General features: G+C 42.6%; 1 protein-coding gene across 1 annotated transcript in view; it reads right to left on the minus strand.

The window, feature by feature from the left end:
• Positions 1–1,201: 1,201 nt before the first annotated feature.
• slit1a (slit homolog 1a (Drosophila)) overlaps positions 1,202–20,762 on the minus strand; it is a 39,024-nt gene continuing 19,463 nt past the window's right edge. The window contains exons 14-29 of the mRNA XM_010782709.1: positions 14,834–14,902; positions 14,680–14,751; positions 14,498–14,569; positions 10,779–10,850; positions 9,025–9,188; positions 8,810–8,934; positions 8,602–8,699; positions 8,382–8,521; positions 7,770–7,863; positions 7,523–7,660; positions 7,220–7,448; positions 6,994–7,124; positions 6,723–6,877; positions 5,521–5,809; positions 4,923–5,134; positions 1,202–4,533 (exon numbers count right to left, since the gene is read on the minus strand). Of these exons, the coding sequence (XP_010781011.1) occupies positions 4,295–4,533; positions 4,923–5,134; positions 5,521–5,809; positions 6,723–6,877; positions 6,994–7,124; positions 7,220–7,448; positions 7,523–7,660; positions 7,770–7,863; positions 8,382–8,521; positions 8,602–8,699; positions 8,810–8,934; positions 9,025–9,188; positions 10,779–10,850; positions 14,498–14,569; positions 14,680–14,751; positions 14,834–14,902 (2,299 nt within the window). The 3' untranslated portion in view covers positions 1,202–4,294. The remainder of the gene's footprint in view (positions 4,534–4,922; positions 5,135–5,520; positions 5,810–6,722; positions 6,878–6,993; positions 7,125–7,219; positions 7,449–7,522; positions 7,661–7,769; positions 7,864–8,381; positions 8,522–8,601; positions 8,700–8,809; positions 8,935–9,024; positions 9,189–10,778; positions 10,851–14,497; positions 14,570–14,679; positions 14,752–14,833; positions 14,903–20,762) is intronic.

A 20,762-nucleotide genomic window follows, 5' to 3' on the forward strand; every position in this document is an offset into this window, starting at 1 on the left:
AAACTTTCAGAATCTCTTTACACAGAGGGGACACATGTGTATGTATAAAAGACATGAAAAAGCGGAATTTGCATAATAAGTGACCTTTTAAATTGCCTAAGTTGACGCATTATGACCCTGCCACTCTAATATGTATCACCCTTTATGACAACTAGGCGGAGGCATCAGTGCTCCTGAAGGACTTAGCAGTTTTTCATCTCCGTTAAATCACTTGTGGTAGCCAATGAAGGCATTTCACACTGCGATGCCCTGGCATACGGCTCAGGGGCAGAGTCCTGAACACCACAGGAAGCTCCCACTGTGGGACAGATTGGTTAACAGTTGGCCTCCTTCACTTCAGGCCCTGCAGAAAACTGAGAGGGAACAACATCACTCCAAAATGAGATTAGGAAATGTGTAATTTTATATATTTTTTAACAGTGAAATCCAAAGTTTCTATATCCAACACAAGCAAAACCTTTTATTTTAAACACTTAAACATGATTTTTCTCTTCTTATTACTTACGGCCGACGAACTGAGCCTGTGATTGTATCTGAACTAAGCCGAGCTGTTGGATGTTATCATCTCGGGCACGACACTTGTCCACTGGTAGCCCTTCAGGCAGAGCCCCACTGAGACAGATACTTGTGCTATGTGAAGCCACTAAGCTACTGCTGAGGTCAGGGTGCGTCCACTTAAGGCTGTGACTCTTCAGTCACCCTTAGTGGGTACAGATATTTCATTCCCCATTCATAGACTTCTCTGTAAATCAAGCCTCTTAATTGCCTGGATATATATTAAGGATTTTAAGTTTCGGACTGTGATACCTCTCTGACAAGTGGATAGAAAAAACAGTACATTTCATTAAAAAGAGTCCTGCTTGTATATTGCAGGTATATTGTAAGTGATCTGCAATCCCTTATATATATTGACGTTTGTATGCCTTTTTTAATAATAAGCTATTTTATGACATCATTTTTATATTTAGATCACATACTATGGTATGACTTTTTTACAATTTCTTTAAATTTAAATGTTTTACTATATCTTTGCAATTTTTCTGAGCAACTTTTGTATGACTATTCACGAAATGTCTATGATCAACGAAATTCAGATTTTTCTGAGCCCTATAAGGATTAATGATCTATGTTGGCTTATCAAAGTTCGTTTTTTAAATTTTGTCAAAAAACAAAGAACACATGAATTAAAACAAAGAAGACATTCTTAAAAGCACACACATTTAAGTTTAATTAATGAAAAAGAGTGGAGGTTTGGTAAACATTTTGTCGGTGGCACTACATACATTCAGCAATATTGGGATTTTTTCAGCTTAATCCCACCATCTATCCTGTAACAAAAAGCAAATGGACAGAACCCAACGAGGGATATTTTTTAGTGTTTGCACCATTTCAATACAACAGAGACATCGTGTCGTTTACAATAACATATTTATGTATATAGTTCATAGGATGAAAAATATGTGTTTCTGGTATGTGACCAGATAACTGAATTACATCTCAATATAGCACAAGCACCACTAAGATGTCTACCAGAAAGTTGAATGCACCAGTCCAGTATAGATCAGTGCAGAGGAAGGAAAGGAGACATGAAAAGAAAGCCACGTTCAACTAAATATGCGCCTTTACGAGGCACACAGCCTAAGAGTTACAGTGACTGCTCACAAGAATCCTTTACGAGATCTTCTATTAAAGTTATTGTACAACACTTGGATCACATCAACAGCATGTAAAACAAAGTTAACATGGGTAGCAATATGAATAGAAGCTCTGTGTGCAATGTACCAAGCTGAGATCTGGCTCTGCAGCTTTTCACACTATAAAGAGACTTTAAACATTTAGATCGGCAAAATGGATGAACACAATCCAAATCTGCAGGAAGAACAATGCCTTAAGCCATCCTGATGGACTGTTACTTATTAAACAGTATGTGATTTCTATATCTTACATTGGAAACTAAATAACAGCTAAAAGTTACCACTTCATGAATAAGCATAGGTCATATTTATCTATACACATTTATACATTCAGGTATGACTGTTGTGTTCACTGTAATTGGCACCATTTATTACTTTTTTGTGTGGATAGCCAGCTAGAACCGACAAACATTGAAATGTCCAGACCTCTCATTTATGATCTGTCAGTAGTAGGCATGTAATGCTCCCCACGGTCGCCTATTCAGACAGATCTCGAACGATGAAGCCTAACATGATCGTCGTCCTCAGAAGCATTTCATTCTTTTTTTGTGGCTTGACAGCAGCTTATGATCAGTTGAGCTTGACTACTGAACTAAAAACACCTCTATGGCAAACATATCTCAATTGAAAATGATAGAAATACAACAGGACACTTCAACAAAATGGACATGAAAACAATCAGAAGCCTTTTAGCGTGGTATGGTAATTACAAGGTCAATTTGAGGGGGAGGTCTCTGGATCCCGGCTCGGCCCTCTCCAGCTCCTGCAGCGAATGAGGAATGTTGAGCCAGAGAGGAGGAAAACACTGCTGTAACTTGCTATTAAGTGATGTTACAAATACCTTACAGATGTTTATGCTATTTTTATTCATTATTCTACCTTTTTTCATCTTTTTGAAATGTTTTAAAATATCTGAAAGTCAGCAACATGTATGCCCTTTACTTTCTACAGAAAACGCCTTTAGATAAAATAAATATAAACAATCACAGACTTTCATGAATTAGATGTAATATTCACATGGAAGACAACATATACAATATTACACACATTTCTAGACCAATACTGCCTTCTATACAACAAGGCCAACCAGCTGCTGTATTTGTGGCTAATTCATGTAATTAATAACCTTGTTGGAGCGAGTGTGATCAACAAATAAAAACACCTAGGGAACCAACTGAATGCCTTTCCACCAGTCCCAAAGCTTCCAGAAACAGACTTACTCTTTAACATAGAAAAATACTATACCAAAATGAAATACAAATATATATATATTAGAATCTGTTAGGCATTTCTATATAAAGAGTTGTTGAGGAGGGTGGGGGGCAGCTAAAGGAGTTAGGTTATATCATGAGACAAAATATAACAAAAATAAAAACATATCAATATGAGAAATTAGACAGAACAAAACAGAAATCAGAAGATGATTCTGCAAACTTTTGTTTTGTAATAACATTTATAACGATATTAAGGAGCTCTACATATTTGTTGGCAAACTCTTCTCCACACATGCAACTGTTTGCACAAGTTTAATACTGCAGGCATCGATAGGAGCAGCGTCCTGCTCTGAGGGCGTGGGATTATGCAAATCATCCTAACCCAGAGGCAATGCATGCTGGGGGATTGATAACCACTGGTCACTGCCAGCACCAGATTGGTTTGCTGTACGAACAGAATGGATCGTTTTACCACACAAGCCCTCTCACTTTTTTTTTAAGACTGTTTAAATGAATGTATGCCATGCGTGTGATGATGTACTTCAGAGAGGTGTATGTCATTTTCAGTGCTGCTAGTCAGTGCAGTCTCTATTTTTATGGAGTTTCTACATTACGGTACCTCACAGCGAACATCTGGGACGCCACCGGGCCTCGAAGCTACGACATCCGCACCGGATTATGTGCCACTCTAACCCTTCCTTTCCATTGTACACTTCTACATGTGCATGTGTGGATGGATGACTGTTTCCTGGCAGAGAAATTGCTACACCAAACCAACAACGACCTTAACTCAACCCAAACCATATCCAGCCCGGTCCGGGTAACCCAGCCAAGCTCAACTCAAGATAGCTTTGCCAAGTCAAAGTCTCTTCTCCTGTGTCTCTCTGTGTGTCTTTCTCTGCCTGTCTTCTGCCATTCTTGGCCAGGCTGGACCCCGCTGTCCTCACTGCCTCCACGAGGTTAAGATGGTGGATGGTGGTTAGGCTGTCAGAGGCCTCACGGATGGATGGGGAATTCACACCGGTTAATTTGGGTTGGAGGGATGCTTCACTCTGAATGCAACACTTTTAAAATCTCTGGACCCCTTTGGAACAATGTTGCAGATACAATGGTTCTGTTGCCGTTGTTGTCACATCTACATTGTTGCTCATGATGTTGGTTTCTCTGTGTTACTGTAGGTCACACACCCTTGTAAGGGGAGGAAATGTCCTATTTTACAAACATTGTTGTCCATGATATATAGATAGAGGTTTTATATATATTCTTTATACTCTTTCTTTCCCTCCCTCTCTTTCCTCCAGTCCTCTCTCTTCCTACTTCTATCCCTTCTTTCTCTCTTTCTATCTTCTGCTCGGCGGCAGCGGCAGGAAATGTGAGTGAATGGTGCTACATGCAGCCCACGCAGCCGCACTTGATGGTCTTTTCCACTTCCTCGCTGAAGGAGGTTCCATCGCTGCATTCAAAGGTATATTTCCGGCGTTTCATTCGCTGGCTGGCGCAGCAGGCCCCGGTGTCGCACGCTCCGGAGCACTCCACCCAAGAGACCATGCGTGTCGTCTGGCAGATGGCGTAGCCTCGCTGGACCTGGTAGAAGTCTCGCACAGGCTCCCCTCGGCATTCAGACTCTGGAAACAGGAAGAACAGTCACAGACATTAGTATGTTATCAGAGTATACACAGGAATACTGAAGTAAAATAAAGAAATTCCTTGATCTTTTAAAGGTCACCTTGTAACGGAGGTGATCTCTGGGGCCGTAGATCACGGTCTCCGTTACATATTATATAGCTTCACTATTGGCGAAGCATATTCATTTGTTCCACGGTAAAACATTTCACAGTAAGCATTTGATTTATAAAAGAGGACAAGAGCTTGTGTGGCGTTCAAACCCGTATATTGAATGGTTGACGGATGAATGGATGGCCCTATTGTTCAAATATAGCATAATAGATTACCTTTAAAATAATATATTAGCTTTGCCCATTTCACATCCTTCACGTACAGAATGACAACCCACCTGCATCACAGAGTTCCCCGGTGTAGCCACTCTCACAGTGGCAGAAGGCGACTCCTGTTTCTGAGATCTGGCAGCGACCGTGTTTACAGGTTAGACGTCGGCAGGGGTTGAACAGCTCCCCCTGCTGGTTACACAGGGCGCCGCGGTAACCCTCCTCACACTCGCAGCGATACGACTGAGTGTCCAGTGGGATGCACTTTCCATGGACGCACCTAGTAAGACAAAAATAACCTTGATTATATTTCCTGCTCAGTAAAAATAACAATTGACTTATTTTTCTGGTAAAAAAAACAAACAAGAAGTGGTATGTTGATCCCTCTGATTCACCTTGTAGGGGGCCCAAGCTTTTGGTTGTGGAATTGTTTAAAAGTAACCTTAGCAACAGCAGTAAAATGCCACTTATAAGTTGTTGCGTTAGTACCAACAAACATATAATGTTATCTATATATATACTTTTGAAACATTTAGAACATTTTGCTCATGATACTTTTACTAAAACAGGATTTTAAATCAGGAATTTTACTCGGAAGAAAGTATTTTTACATTGTTTTTATTCTAATATGTTTTACTTTAATTTCAACCCTCTTAGCTAGCTTACTTGCTGCCCTGGCAGGGGTTGAGCACCGGCTCGTCACACTGCAGCCCGCTCCAGCCCGGCTGGCAGTGGCACACCGGGCCCTGAACCCCATCAGGCTGGCAGATGCCGTGCACGCAGTAGATCTTCTTGCAGGGCTCGCAGCCGGGGACCACGCCAGGCTTCATCTGGGTCTTGGTGAAGTCCTGGAGCTCATTGTTGATGTACAGGTTCTGGATACAGCCATGGAAACTGGAGCCGTTCTGGAGCTGCCAGAGACGGAAAACGCCTGAATGTGCATCCACCGGCATGCCTGGAGGAGGAGGAGAGAGGAAAGAGAAGATGTTAAAAGATGTGAAGACGTGCATACTGGGTCACAAACACAGACAACTAACACAGGGCTGGTATGAGATAATGGAGGAATGTATTTCAAACATGGGTATCCCAACAGTGCGTAAACAATTATGTCAAATCTATAGGCAACTCTTTTTTTAGATTGGCTTTCATAGTTTGCATTTGCACCACAAGACACTCCATCCTTGAAACAATTGATAGCAAAAAGAAAAATTGTATGGGAAAATGTCTTCTGTAGTGTTGTATGAACAAAGAACAGGACAGCACAGCACTGAAACACACTGAGCCACTCCTGAGCTAAATGTCAACCTCTAAAGCTCCGGGGGCATGACAACACATTTCAGAAAGGCTTTACTTTTTTGAATTAATCAACAAATTCTTCAAATGTCAAGAGTTGCTTAATCACGCATTACAAATAAACACAGTAACATTTTGTGGAATTACATTCATGCAATAACGGAAAAGTCTAAAGTTGAGACTGTGTCTGGTAGTTCCTATGGTAATCACTAGAGGGCGTTCTTGACCCAATGTAAGAAATGAACTGTAACGGTATCACAACTATTGGATTATAAAGTGGTGAATATTTATTCATGGGCTATGATCTGCTATTTGAAAGTTATGTTTTATCTTGAAATGTTTTAGCTATTAATACATTATGTGACCTAGCAAACACAGTCCTGACTGAAGGTGTTGATGGAGGAGAGGGGTTGGATTTGGGTGGAGGTAGGAAAGGGGTTGAAGGATTATATGGTAGAGGGGAGGGGTTGGTTGCGGTGGAGACAAAGCGAGGGGGGAGGGGAGGTGATTGACAGTAGTGTAGTAGTTAAGAGTGCCTGCAGAGGAGGGAGGTGTGTTCTGGAGAGGGCCCCTACCCCCCACGTATAGTGGAGCCTCCCCGTTGAGGGGCCGCACCGCCCCGAAGCTGTCCATTGTGATAGGGAGACCCCCGTCAATGGACAGGTTCATCATCTGGTCATAGGTCACCAACTCCACTGTGTGGAACTGGCCATCGTTGATAGTCTCGGTACTGGTAGAGGAAAACAGAGGTTTGACATCAGATATAGTCACTAGAGATAATAACAAATAAAAATACAACATCAACGTACAGTGAAAGTAACCTGCAGTGTCTAAAAGGAAAATCACCTGTAGATGGCATGTCCTGGCTGGCTGCCTGGGTCATAGCTGACTTTGACATGACCTTGGTAGAGCTCCACAGCAATATGATCATCTTCTCCATTGTACAGCAGGATGCCATTATCCTCAGCTGTTGACACCTATGCAGAGAAAATTAGCAGTTACTCATGGTTAAGATAAGCAGCATCAAAACAGAAGAATCACAGACACGCTCCCACATGAACACTGTGGATACCTGTAAGGTGATGTTAGCTTGTGGCCAGTTCTTGAGGTCAGACAGCAGCAGGTAGGAGTCTCTGTCAATAAAGTTGACGCTGACAAGTTTCTCGCAGCGTGGCCCCCCAAACTCAGGAGGACACTGGCAGAGGGCCCGCCCGCCTCGCTCCACACACTTGGCAGCGTTCTGGCAGTCGGCCAGCTCACAAAGGGACAGTGGAGACGGGGCGACCTCACACAGCTGACCACTATAGAGAGGAAGGATGACGTTAGCAAAGCAAACTATGAAGTTAACGCATATTTTTATCGATGCTCCTCTTACTTGTATCCTTCGAGACATTCGCAGGAGTATCCATTCAGCTCATCCACACACTGAGCTCCATTCTGGCAGCGATGCTCCTCACAGTCGTTGTAGTCTACACTGCAGTCGTCACCAACATAACCAGGAGAGCACACACACCTGCAACACACAGACAATACTGCAATCAACGAAAAGCTACCCCCTAGTCTTTATGTTTTTTCATATATTGCATCATCATATATTGCTGATTCTAATGGCTGGCACTTACTTGGGCCCACTGGAGGTGATGAGGCAGGTAGACTGATGTTGGCAGGGGCTTCGTCCAGGGGCACACACATCCTCAATTTCTTCACACATCTCCCCTACACAACAACAAATACAATCAATAATAGACAGTGAATCAGTCATTCCTTATTTCATTACTATTAATAAAAGAAAATTCTAATCCAGAACGAATAGTCTTGTCATTCACTGTATGCATTCAATTATTAAACCTGCAACATTAAACTTTCTATTACTATTTTAGTTTTTTATTTTCCTTTTAAACAAAGAAACTGCAAATATATATTATTTTAATTTTTACCCTTCAAGAAGTACAACCATGTATGTCTATCTAAATAGTATAGTTAAAAGGCAATGTATTTAATAACATTTATTATTAATCTTCTTTAATTTCTTTATTTCATTGCTTGAGGCAAGTTGTTGTTAGCAGTAGCTTATTGTGTAGCTATATATGTATTATATTTAAAGAAATCTTTTTTTACTGCCAGATTTGATGGTTTTACACACATTTTCTCTATAATAGAAAATACATTTGCTTCTTTGTACAGGTTTTGTTTTTCTGCAATGCAGTTTTACAAACTGTCCTGCCTGCACTAACCTGTGTAGTAGGGGGGACAAAAACAAGTGTAGTTGTTGATTCCATCGAGGCAGGTCGCTCCGTTCTCACAGTCGTTGTCATCGCAGTCATCAATGTTGGTTTGGCAAACGGGGCCCTCAAAGCCCAGAGGACATGTGCAACTGCAAAAAACATACAAACTCATTACGTTATGGTCTAAAGTTCCTTCTGATGAATATATTTACAAAGCTCCCTTCCTCACCTGTATACTCCCTCGGCCTCTTCAACCACTTGGCAGGTTCCTCCGTTGGCACAGGGGTTACTCACACAGGCGTTCAGAGTTGACTCACAGTTCTTACCCTGAGACAGAACAGAGATAATGTTCATTATTACTTAGATTTACATTATGCATACTTTGGCACCTACAACACATTAAGGATGTCCACAGATGGGCATTATGTGGCTTTTACCTTAAAACCTGGAGGACAGCTGCACCTGTAGACCTCCACCATGTCGCTGTGACAGATGCCTTGGTTGAGACAGGGACTGGAAACACAGGGGTTACACTTGGACAGCACTGTAGTGTCCGCATCACCTGAAGGAAATGCCAGACCAATACAAATTCATTGCATGTTGATTCTAGTGCTGCTAACGTTATATTTCAGTTTCCAACACAATAACCCACCTGTACATTCAAACTTCTTAGCCGGTGTAGTGAGCAGCAGTTTGCCCTCCATGCCCAGAGGACCAGCGCAGCGGGCGATGCCAGGCTCTTTGTAGCTGGTCTTCACCCAGTCAGACAGCCAGCGCAGGCGACAGTCGCAGTGCAAGGGGTTGGCTCCGATTGCCCTAATAAAGGAGAAAAAAGAAATGGATCAATGCTTTGATAATGTGGTTCTGCAGCAGGCAGACTATACATTCACCACAGCCCTGGAAGACCACCACACAACACAGACTGTAACAATAACACTACTATGTGCAATATATAAGGTTTAGTATTTACTCATGTGATGACTCTGCTATATACAATATACACTTTTTTCACACTCTTAATATTGTCATTTACTGCTGCCTCATTACTGTTATACAGTATGTTCACTTAATTAAAAAAAATGCTGCTACCTATTTTTGATACCATGGATGTGTACCTCTTTGATTTTTCTTAATTTAGGTTTGCTTGCTTGATTTAAAATGTCACTCTACTACTCTCGTCTTTCTTATTTGTGCCTTTTGGCTGCACTGTCCTTTTGCTGTAACATTTTAAATGTCCCTGTTGTGGGAGGAATAACGGATTTTTTATTTATTTTCACCTCCATATGATGTTACTGTAATACACTCTATCACCAGCAGGTGCCTCTACAACCTTACACAAAACAAACCAACTCAACTTTTTGTATCATACAACTAAAACGCTGCTTCTCTAAGAATAAAACAGATTTAAAGTGTGATGCTCAATGCCAATCTGTGCCATACATTATATTGAGGTGGGCTTCTTAATAATAGGCAAAGGTGCAAACAGAAGGCACTCTTAACCACTTCTGTCATGGTGGTCGTGAATCAATGCTGCTCTGTCCTCCCGCTAGATGCACAAACACTCCTGAATCGATGCTGTTCCATTACGGTGGAACACAGGCTCATCTTTCAGGCTGCGCCAATAGCTGACACCTGACATCTGCTAACATGAAAGCCACTTGACTGTGACTGTGGATCAATGGCTGCCCTCCATCCCTCCCTTCAGCCCGTTTTAATGCAGGCTTTACTCCTGTGCCGCCCTCCTAAAAAATGTCTTTGTTTAGCTCTCTGCATCCTCCCTTCTTCCTCCTTACACTGATAGGTCTATTGATCAGTGTCTTTCAGGGGATGATGTGAATATGTAGGCTGGATGGCAGAGGAGGGCACACTGCAAAGATACCTCTGTGTAGTTTTACACATGTCCACGAGTACATGCAAAACCACACAGCTACACACCACACACAAAATTACAGACATAAATAAGCAAACCAAAACAAACACTAAGGCCCACGAACCATGGAGAATCTGTCTGTGCATGTGTGTGTGTGTGTGTGTGTGTGTGTGTGTGTGTGTGTGTGTGTGTGTGTGTGTGTGTGTGTGTGTGTGTGTGTGTTAGTGAACGGGTGTGTGTGTGTTTCAGAGATGTCACAGGGAGAGGAGACAGTACAGGGGTCTGTGTGTTTCTTTAACCACAGGACTGCGGCTGATGCAGGGAGGGTCTGGCTCATGTGAAGCCCACCAAAGAGGACTACAGACAGACTACTGTGAGCCACGCTCCCCGGCTGTCTGACCAGACCCCCTCTGTGCCCGTAACTCTGTGTGTGTGTGTGTGTGTGTGTGTGTGTGTGTGTGTGTGTGTGTGTGTGTGTGTGTGTGTGTGTGTGTGTGTGTGTGTGTGTGTGTGTGTGTGTGTGTGTGGCTACTTACAAGTGTGAAAGTGAGGCCACATCGTTAAAGATGCCATCAGGAAGCTCGGAGATTTCGTTGCCATGGAGAGACCTGGAGGGCAATGGAGGAAAGAGATGACAAAAAAGAGATAATTTAGGACCATGAACAAGTTTTATCAAAGGAAACATAAAGGCTTTTTGGGCAACTTTTGGATTGCAGTATCAGTTCGACATAACTATTAAATCAAAATAACTATTTTTGTAATAAATGTATCACTAAATCACACAGCATTTTTCGATTTCAGGTTTCTGAATTTCTGCTGGTTTTGTTCTATGATTCAATATTAACATTTCTGGGTTTATGAACTGTTTGGTCAGTCATTTGAATGTTTTATCTCTGGAAAATGTAATGTTTGAGATTGTGATTGTCTATTTTACAATTTTCTGACATATTATGGACATTAATTGGCATATTTAATGGTAATAAATACAGGTTAGTTGCAATCCAACCACATACTGTACTTTGCTTGGGGACAACTAAACAGCACTGAGAATAACAGGAAATACTGTCAGTGTTGTATTGGGTATGTATTTCTGGTTGAGCCTTGTGCAGCTGGCAAAGATGTGAAGCTCTGTGCGTCTGTGAAAGACTGGTGTCAAGTTTCCATGTATGTCTGGCTGGCAGGGCCAACAAACTCCACAAAAGAAGGGGGGGTAACAAAGTTGCACCACATGCAGAAACTAAAAAACATTTGTGTATGCTGAATTACACATATTTATGTGCTTGTGTATTTGGGCACATGCCATAGTAATATATGAGTGTATATAAACAATTGTGTATATACTGTTGCTCTGCTCTGACTTCTATGGCGGGTGACAAGCCAACATGGCTTAATGGCTAAATGACTGATGGCTGCTGTAATCCGCAGGGTCATTACCACCTCCAACCCTCAGCTGACCACACGCTAATGTTACCACAGCTCAGTCTGCAGCACCAATACATGGCACATCTGCTCTCTGTGCCTGCATGAGGAAAAGGGATGTATAAACAGACATTGAAAACCCTACTTCCTTCTTTGTTTGATCTGTGAATTACCACTAAGCTGTGGACGAGTCAGGGGAAAGGATACAGAGGGGGGGGGTAGCTGGCCAGCGTAAAGATGCAGAGCCGTGCTCGAATACGAAAAGGAAAACATACAATGTAACCGTCTGAGACAACAAGTTAATTGGCCTGTGTGCAGGGGAGCATGCTTATTAGTGTAGAGAGAGCAGTTGGGTTGTGGTAGGATACTGAGGGCATGGAGCCAGCTGCAGTGTGCCAGCTAGGCACAGATCTCATGGGAGAAAGGAGCCATGGAGTCTCCAGGAAGAAACCTGATCCTCTCCCCTGCATTCTCTTTTTGTATTTAATTTCTACAGCTGTAAATCATTACATCACTCCATCTTACCTATGTCTTCATCTATTTCTAATCTTGCATTTCATAAGCATGGTATTGCAATGGATGTTTCTGTAGCTCACAAGACGTTCTGTACAGTCAGTGTGCTCAGGCTATCCAACTGTTCAAAATGTGCACACAGGCTTGTTCACCTGCAACCAGTTAATACTGTTTTTGTGATTCTGTGAGTCCTCTGAGCCACGTGTTTTGAAGATCATGTGATACTGGAATTTCCTCAAAGCACTGCATCCAACCGCATTTTTCAAAAAATGTCGGATTTTATTTCGTTTGTTCCAGGCTATTACTTTCTTTTTACTTTATCACAGTCTTTCATATCACTTTCTTTTCTTACAGCTTCCCACCCAAGCCCTGGCGAGCCACGCCCTAGCGCTGTCTCAGCTCACTTACCTCACACCTAATACCCAGCAGGCCAATTAGCAGTTTATTAATCTGCAGCTCCAAAAACCACAACCATCACACACACACACACACACACACACACACACACACACACACACACACACACACACACACACACACACACACATATGTACACTTGCATCAAACCACATTACCACACCCATGCCAGGCTCAGACCCCTGGTCTGTTTGAAGCCCTGAGCGTTAATGATTCTTCTCCTCTTTACTGCTCTGTAAAGCCAGAGGGGCAGCTTTATAAAGCCTTTGGCACCTCAGTGTGTGTGAGTCCCGCTTGTAAGCTTTGGCATCTCACTGTGGTTTTCTATGAAGCTTCCAACTTTGAACTTTGAACTGGGTTGAAACCATTAAATGGAGCTCATTGTCGCTTTAGCTTCGTTGCACCCACACAGCCTTGTTGTAAAAAAAAAAAAAGCATGGCACCAATTCACATTTAATGGGAGTCTTATGATTGATCACTCCAGCAGTAAAGACATCAAAGTTTCATGTGGACTCCCGTCTGACTGAGACAATAAGGTAGTCCAGACAGTCTGTGCGAGCTTTTATATAATTCTGAGCCTGTGTGGTGTCTGTGGGGCGGATGGCGTTGAGGGGAGAGCCTCACATGGCGTCTAGCACATTTGCTTTATTTTTAAAAGTGAAGGTGGCGTGAGTGAGTAAGAGCAGAAATAACGGATGCTGCTTCATTAGAGATCAAAGCGACCCGCCTGGGCTAGCAAGGCGGCATCGGGTAATGATGACTGAGCTTCACTCTCATTCCACGCTAAAAGGGCTCTTACGCTTTGTGCCCCGTAATGATCGGGAAATTAGTCGAATCCCGCCGTAAAAAGAGGCTTTGTCAAAGCTTTGTTGTCAGTAATAAAAAGGGTGCCTGCTATGAGCACACATGGAAGGCCGATAAGTCTACTCCCACACACATACTAACGGGCACCGAGCCAGTAGATGATATGCATACACACACACAGAGAGGCAAACATAATCTCATAAGGAGTGCTGCTAGGCCTGATCGCTGTTTCTCCCTCACAGAACTAAACTGTACATTTGAGTTAAAGTGTGAGGCATCCAGCTGCTGTATCTGCGGAGAAAGCCATGAGGTTGGTTTTGGTTTCGTCATTTATCTGTCAAACGTATTTAAATTCTACATCTCAGTTATTTAGCAGACCGATTCAACTACGGGGAGCCCATGGTCATTGAGAGGACACAATCAAAGACACCATAACTTCATAAAAGCCCGGAGGCAGAGTCAAAACCATTACGGTTAGCGGGGCAAACATTCGCTGGTAATCAGTGTCAGGGTGATTTTGTACAGTAGGTTGTGGGGGCGAGTGTTTGGCCCTGCAGTGAGGCAGTGATGAGCTCGGGGCGTTAAGAGGTGAACAGGCAGACTGGGAAGATGTCTATATGAGGTGTGGGAAGGAGCAGAAGCTGCAACAACACTGCTGCTGCCCCCATGGTTGCCATTTAAACAGAGAAAATAGGTCAGAGGTTGTGTGAATGTGTGTCTGTGTGTGTGTGTGTAAATTCATAAGCTGTCATAACTGTTTAGACTGTGTTTCGGTCCTCTGGAGAGAATCAAAGATTCTCGGCATCTGCTGCACCGCCTCTGTAGTCAGTGCAAGCTGTGAAAATATCCTCTTCAATAACTCATTTAGTCTGAATGTGAGTCTTATCTTGTTTTAGAAAGCTACTTTCAAAATAACGTCAACTGTTTCAAATAAAGATGCTGTTTTGACCATTGTCTTGAAATTATGTGACAACTTTTCAAACAATAGATATGCATTTTATACCACTGGACAGATACATTATGAATTTAAAACCAGTATTTTAAACTAACCCTAAAAACACACAAATCGGAACGTTTTTAAAATATAGCAAAATAAACTCACAGCAGTCTGAGAGAGCGCAGTCCACTGAAGGCCATTTTGGGGATACAACGCAGAGAGTTGTAGCTCAGGATTCTGAAAAGTAAAAAATAATTACATATGCTTATATATATAAAAGTCATCTGTTTCCATCCTGCTGTCAGCACCAGGATGAAATACTAGCTCTTGGCTGAGACGGGACTTACAGAGTGGTGAGTTGGCTCATGTTCGCAAAGGACGAGTTGGTCAGAGAGCTGATCTTGTTGTTGCTCAGATCTCTGAAAGGAACATTAAAAAAACAATAATTCATCATATTGATCTGCAAAGTGAGGCAGAGGGGGCAGCAAGACAAATACTTACACCAGCTGTAGGTATTTGAAGGCAGACAGTTCCTTTGGCAAAACACTGAACTGGTTTCCATCCAGATACCTGAACACAGAGTCACAAGCAGCTCAGTATTGAGTCAGAAAATGATTCAGATATTTGTATTGTATGGGATATGTTTATGAAATGTAAGAAAGCACCATGTTGAGCAGTATTGCTGCCAGTTACCTAATTAGGGACTGCCACATTATTAGGGGCATTTTAATATGGGATTCATATTACAGGTAAATTGGTAAAAAAAAATGTATTTAATTCTACATTTGGAAATGTTATTCTTCTTCTTGTCAGCATATTATGTTCCTTCTTTATTGAGCTTAAAGCTTTGTTGCAGGACATCACACTTTTTACAAACAACACTTTTCGACATGCTGTTACAGCCCATTAAGGCTCATATTGCACCAACCACCACCAAAATCACTTTTTAATTTTTAATTTCTTGACTTTAGATTGTGTCTCATGCCTGGAGGTTAGGGTTTGTTAGCTTCCTGCATTTCTATTCCATACAAATAAAAATACATATACATTCCTTTTTGTCTTAAAAATGAGGGAAATACAGCTAATTTAAAACATTCACTGAGATCTCTGAATGTGACCCAGCACGCCACGTTCTTAAGTGACTGAGGTACCACCACTTAAGTGTGTGTTTGTTCATGTGTGTGTTAACATCTGATGTATTTACAAGCAACTATAGTTGACATAATGCCTGCAGGGATGCAACCACCCTGCTGACTGCCAACATAAAGTGCTACCAGAGGGCTGTCACCTTGATAAATGGCTTATTTAGGGTCCTGGTCCTTCTGAACCTAGCTGCAGGGGCTTTCTCTTGCTATTTGTTGACTGTTCCCTGGGTGGGAAGGCGGGGGTGGGTTGCTGGTTAGTTAGGGGGGGCCTTTGGGTTTAGAGGTAATGATAGGTAATGATGGTGCAGAGGACACTTGGGATAATGATGGAGAAGCAAACTCTCCAGATGAATAGATGAAAGCCCACAACAGAAGGGCACACCTGGTCACACCTGCTGGGACAATGACAGGCCTAAAGGCTTTCACAGCGTGTGTGTGTGTGTGTGCGTGCGTGCGTGCGTGTGTGTGTGTGTGTGTGTGAATAAGTCTGAATCACTTGAAGCAGTATTGGAAAGTTCCAGACCCAATTCCATTCCCTCCCCGTTCCATTGAAAACTGCTCATTAAAATGTCCTCTTGCTCCCCTATGCTCCTGTGGACAGGCTTTTGGCCCTTACACAAAATATGCACAAACACACACACACACACACACACACACACANCCCCACCCTTTCTGCCTCTCTTGGTGAGTGACTGTCTGTGCTCATGCCAAAGCAAAGAGCCACTTCCTTTGGACTCTATCTGCTGAGACTGTTAGGAAAACAGAGCTGAGGAGAAACAGACGCTCTCACACATATATTCATTAAGATGAACACATGGGTCCAGTCACTCAAAGGCCCAATTAGCTGCTCTTACAGTATATGTATACATTCCTACTAGCATGCCCATTTTGAATAATTTCAACCCCTGATGCCCAAAGTAAATTCTCTGAAGTTAATTTCCTCTGCTCATCCTACCATCATCCAAATGAAAGGATATTACAATTACACAAGAGGTATTTAAGGGTCATCCTTTTGACTCTCTTTTGTTTCCACTTCAACATCATTCTGTCTCCTCTGTTGGCATCTGAATGCTATTGTTTCCACCCCCATGTGACTAAGTAGTACCTGTGTCGTGAGGTTTCCAGCTCTCAGCAATAAACTTTCTAAATAAAATGCTATCATTACGGAAAGGAATTGTGCCAAAACTACAAAAAGGTTTTTATAAACTGAAAATATCCTTTAAACTGCAGGAGAATGGTATTTAAATGAGCAGTACGTAATGGAATGAATGATGCCTCTACACGGCTGCGGTGGGATAATTAAAGAAAAGAGGAAGACAATGATAGGTGTGAACATTTACAAGCACTCACCTGGGATGAAGTACTGCTCTTTGGCTGTGATGGAGAAAAGAAAGAGGGACGGATGTCAGTGAGACCAGTCTGGCCGGCATAGCTGTGGTGTTGCTATGCTTCAGAACAGTCATATATAAAGATTATATATGACGACACAAGGTATATGACATTCAAACAGAGAAGCCTAGGACTGTCTCTGTGCATGGCAATGTGGAGGAACTAGTAACGATGTGAAAAGGTGGTAAATATTTGGCTGTTGCTAAGGAAGAGTGAAATGAAGGGAAGACAGTGAGAAAAAAAGATAGAAAAAAGAAAGAAAGAGAAAAACACATGGACTCCCTTCTTCAGCAGGTCTAGCCAAACAAATGAGGCTATAAAGAAGTGTGAAACCTCAGCAGCGCAGAGTGCCAGACAGCGTAACACAGCGCTTAAACACAATAGTGGGCAGAGGAGGAGGGAGGGTGGATGGTGAGCAATGGATAGTGCAGTGCAGAGGAGTGAGGGGGGGGTGAAGGAAACCTGAGCCTGGCAGGCAGAGAGTGGGGAGCAGGGGGGAGATGGAGGCTGAGATTGGCAGAGGGCAGAGGAATGGTGGGCACGTAAAGAAACTCTAGCCCTTATACCAGCCTCGACTGGTGATCTCAGCTCATTGCGGTTTGAATATGAAACCACACTGTGGTAATATGGAGGGGAAACGGAGAAACAGCGAAACAATCTGTCTCTCCTTGGCCCCAAGTTCATCTGGGGCGATATTGATTGAGTCGCACCGGCACAGCAAATGGCCGAATAAAACATTTTGCCAGGAATGATCACTCATTACTATGTTGTAAGGTAGAGGGAACAAAGCAGAGATAAAAGCCACTCCCAGTGGAGAGGAAGAGAGAAGGTCAGAGTAAGAAGGTGAGAAACAAGTGGAATAAAAACAGTCTGTCCGAGAGATAGAAAGCCCGAGAGAGAAATGTGAGGGAGACATTTGTTCAGAGTGACACGGAGCCACCGGCCTACCGGAGCAGCGGAACTTCTTGCTCTTGATCTGTCCGATGCGCTTGTTAGCGAGTCGGCGAGGGCTGGCACAGCGGGCGCCGCTGGTCTCGATGGGGTTGGAGCGCAGGTAGTCTGCCAGCCACTTCAGATTACAGTCACAAATAAATGGATTCTGGGCCAGGTGACTGGAGAACAGCGAGGGAGAGTTGGAGAAAGGGGAGGGGAAGTAAGGAGAGAGAGTAACAAATTAAAATACATGGAAACTGTAACCCAAAGGCCAACAGAAACATCATAAAGAGTATATCTATATTTATATCTTTGTTTATTGACTCTAAGGTTAAGTCATGTCGTAATAACATGATCTTATTATGTTAAAAGTTTGACACGGAAAGGAAATGTCTTTTTACTTATTGTCAAGAGTAAAAAGAGAAAGTTGACACCACTCTAATTCTTGTGAGGTAAATATGAAACTACAGCCAGTAGCTGGTTAGCTTAGCTTGGCATAGAGACTATCTTGGCTCTGTCCATCTGCAACTTCTTAAAATGTAAATGTTTTTGATTTATGATTCTGGGAAAACTCTACTCAAAAACTAAAAGAACTAAACCGTTACTGACAATGTTAAGAGTTTGATCCCACATAATTCATCATATTTACAATAATGTAAAACACAATAACTTTAGGTTGATTATTTAGTAAATAATTTTTGCATACATTTAATATATTGAAAAGATTTTTGAGGCAGTAGTTTGTTTTGCTAGAGATTTATATTGTGTTGACAGATTTGTCCAATTTCATGACCAATAAATGGAGTTGACTCAAGATTAGCTACACCTCTCAGCGTAACACTAATTCAATAAAAAGTACCAGAAAATAAAGAATCCAAGACCATAACTAATAATGTAATAAACATCGCTTTAACTTTACTCCAGCTCAGTGTGTACTTTAATCCAAATGATGAAGTTAATTAAGGAGTGAGGAGATCGTGGGAAGACTTTGCATGTATTAATACCCCGATTTGAAGGGGTATAAATACATGCAACGGCCAAACAAGAAGCTTGTTTTTAGACTGGGACCCTTAAACCCAGGGCTGTGTGTGTGTGTGTGTGTGTGTGTGTGTGTGTGTGTGTGTGTGTGTGTGTGTGTGTGTGTGTGTGTGTGTGTGTGTGTGTGTGTGTGTGTGTTGAACATAGTGGTAGCACTATCCATCATCATCTTCAACAGGTGTCTAGAAACATTAGCATGTATGGATGACAATCTCATGTGGTGTGTTTGAGACATGGTAGGCGCCATGGTGTGGGGTCTGTATTGATAACAGCATGTGGGTTGCCTTGTTTATCGGAAAAGAAAAAAAAGGAGAACATTCATTTAGACCGAATTGGTGCTGTCTGGGTAACGGCGGTGGAAAGAGGGTGTGGTGTGCGCGGTTTCTGATCTGGATCTGGCCGCAGAAGCTGTGTGTGTCCGCGTGTTTGTGAAGATGATAGATTTACTCTCCTCTCTACCTCATCATTCCTGTGTTATTACACAGATCTGCAAGTAAACAACTCCTGTGTTGGCTCATGTTTGATGGTGACAGCTCAGTATGTGTCAGAGCGTGCACAGCAGCAGCATGTTCATGTGCGTGTGTTCCACTCACAGGGTCTGTATAGCTCGTAGTGAAGTGAAGGTGCCCTTGGCAACAGTTTGGATCTTATTGTCGTAGAGTGATAGCAGCGAGAGATTCTGCAGGTCCTGGAAGGCGTTGGCACGAACGCAGTGAATCTTATTGGCATTCAGCAACCTGAGAGTAAGGGGGAAGAAAAGGAAACAAAGAGAGAGCGAGGAAGAAGGAAGGAGGGAAGCAGCCTGTCAGAGTTTCTTTATATATTCATTCATTATGCATTCCATCTAGAAAACTATGCACAGGTACAAAGTTTATTTGAAGGTTATGACTTATTTTACTGAGTGGGAGTAAAGGATGCGTGGTATTCAGTTTATGTCTGCAGTATATCAGCAGAGTGTGTGTGTGTGTTCTGCTTACAGCAGTTGCAGGGCGTAGAGGCCGTCAAACACCCCCTTGGGCAGGTCGGTGATCTTATTTCCATACAGCACACTGGGAAATCAAAACACACACTTGCATAAGACACGGGAAATGACAACAGGGTGAATATTTATGCAGAGATACATGCAGAAACTCGGCTCAGGGCCACTTACAGGGAGTTGAGGGAGCGCAGGCCCTGGAAGGCATCAGGAGCTATCTCTGAGATCTGGTTGTTGCTCAGGTCTCTGCGTTGAAGAAGAAGGTCAGAGATTTTAGTCAAGGAAACTGAGGTCTTGGGAAAAAGTCATTTTTCTGTGGAAGGCTTTACCCCAGTGTCACCTGGGTCATCTTATAATACATCCATTGGTGTCACTGGCAAGCAATGAGGAAGTAAATGTAGTGTGAGCTGGATTGAGATGGATTGAGATGAGTTCCAGCTCTCTCCCATATTTGCTGGTGCGTCTCTTCAAGGGATTTAATGAAATTGAGCGAGCTAGAGTTTTGGAGCCAATCAAAACATTTGCTTGTATTATTTGTGGTCTATCAACTGGCCCTGTGTTGTATCAAGGTGAGTGTGTGTGAGTCAAAATGGGGTGCAGGGCTAGAATCCAAAGAGAAATACAGTAGACTGCCTCTGAACATAGTTAATAGGATCCACAGGCCTCTCCCCACAGGATAACCACTAAGCCTGTGTGCCTATGTGTTTATGTGTGTGTGTGTGTGTGTGTGTGTGTGTGTGTGTGTGTGTGTGTGTGTGTGTGTGTGTGTGTGTGTGTGTGTGTGTGTGTGTGTGTGTGTGTGTGTGTGTGTGAGAGAGAATAAATCCAACAGTCCAATATTTAAAAAAATTGTTATTCTTTTCCCCCGCATATTTAGCATATTTCGCAACTTCCCGCAATTTCACCGCATAAAATCACGTAAAAACCCCGCATGTTTAATCGCATAATC

The sequence above is a fragment of the Notothenia coriiceps genome, unplaced genomic scaffold (assembly GCF_000735185.1).
Source record: "Notothenia coriiceps isolate Sejong01 unplaced genomic scaffold, NC01 NC01_scaffold00024667, whole genome shotgun sequence".
In the NCBI taxonomy this organism is placed as follows: Eukaryota; Metazoa; Chordata; class Actinopteri; order Perciformes; family Nototheniidae; genus Notothenia; species Notothenia coriiceps.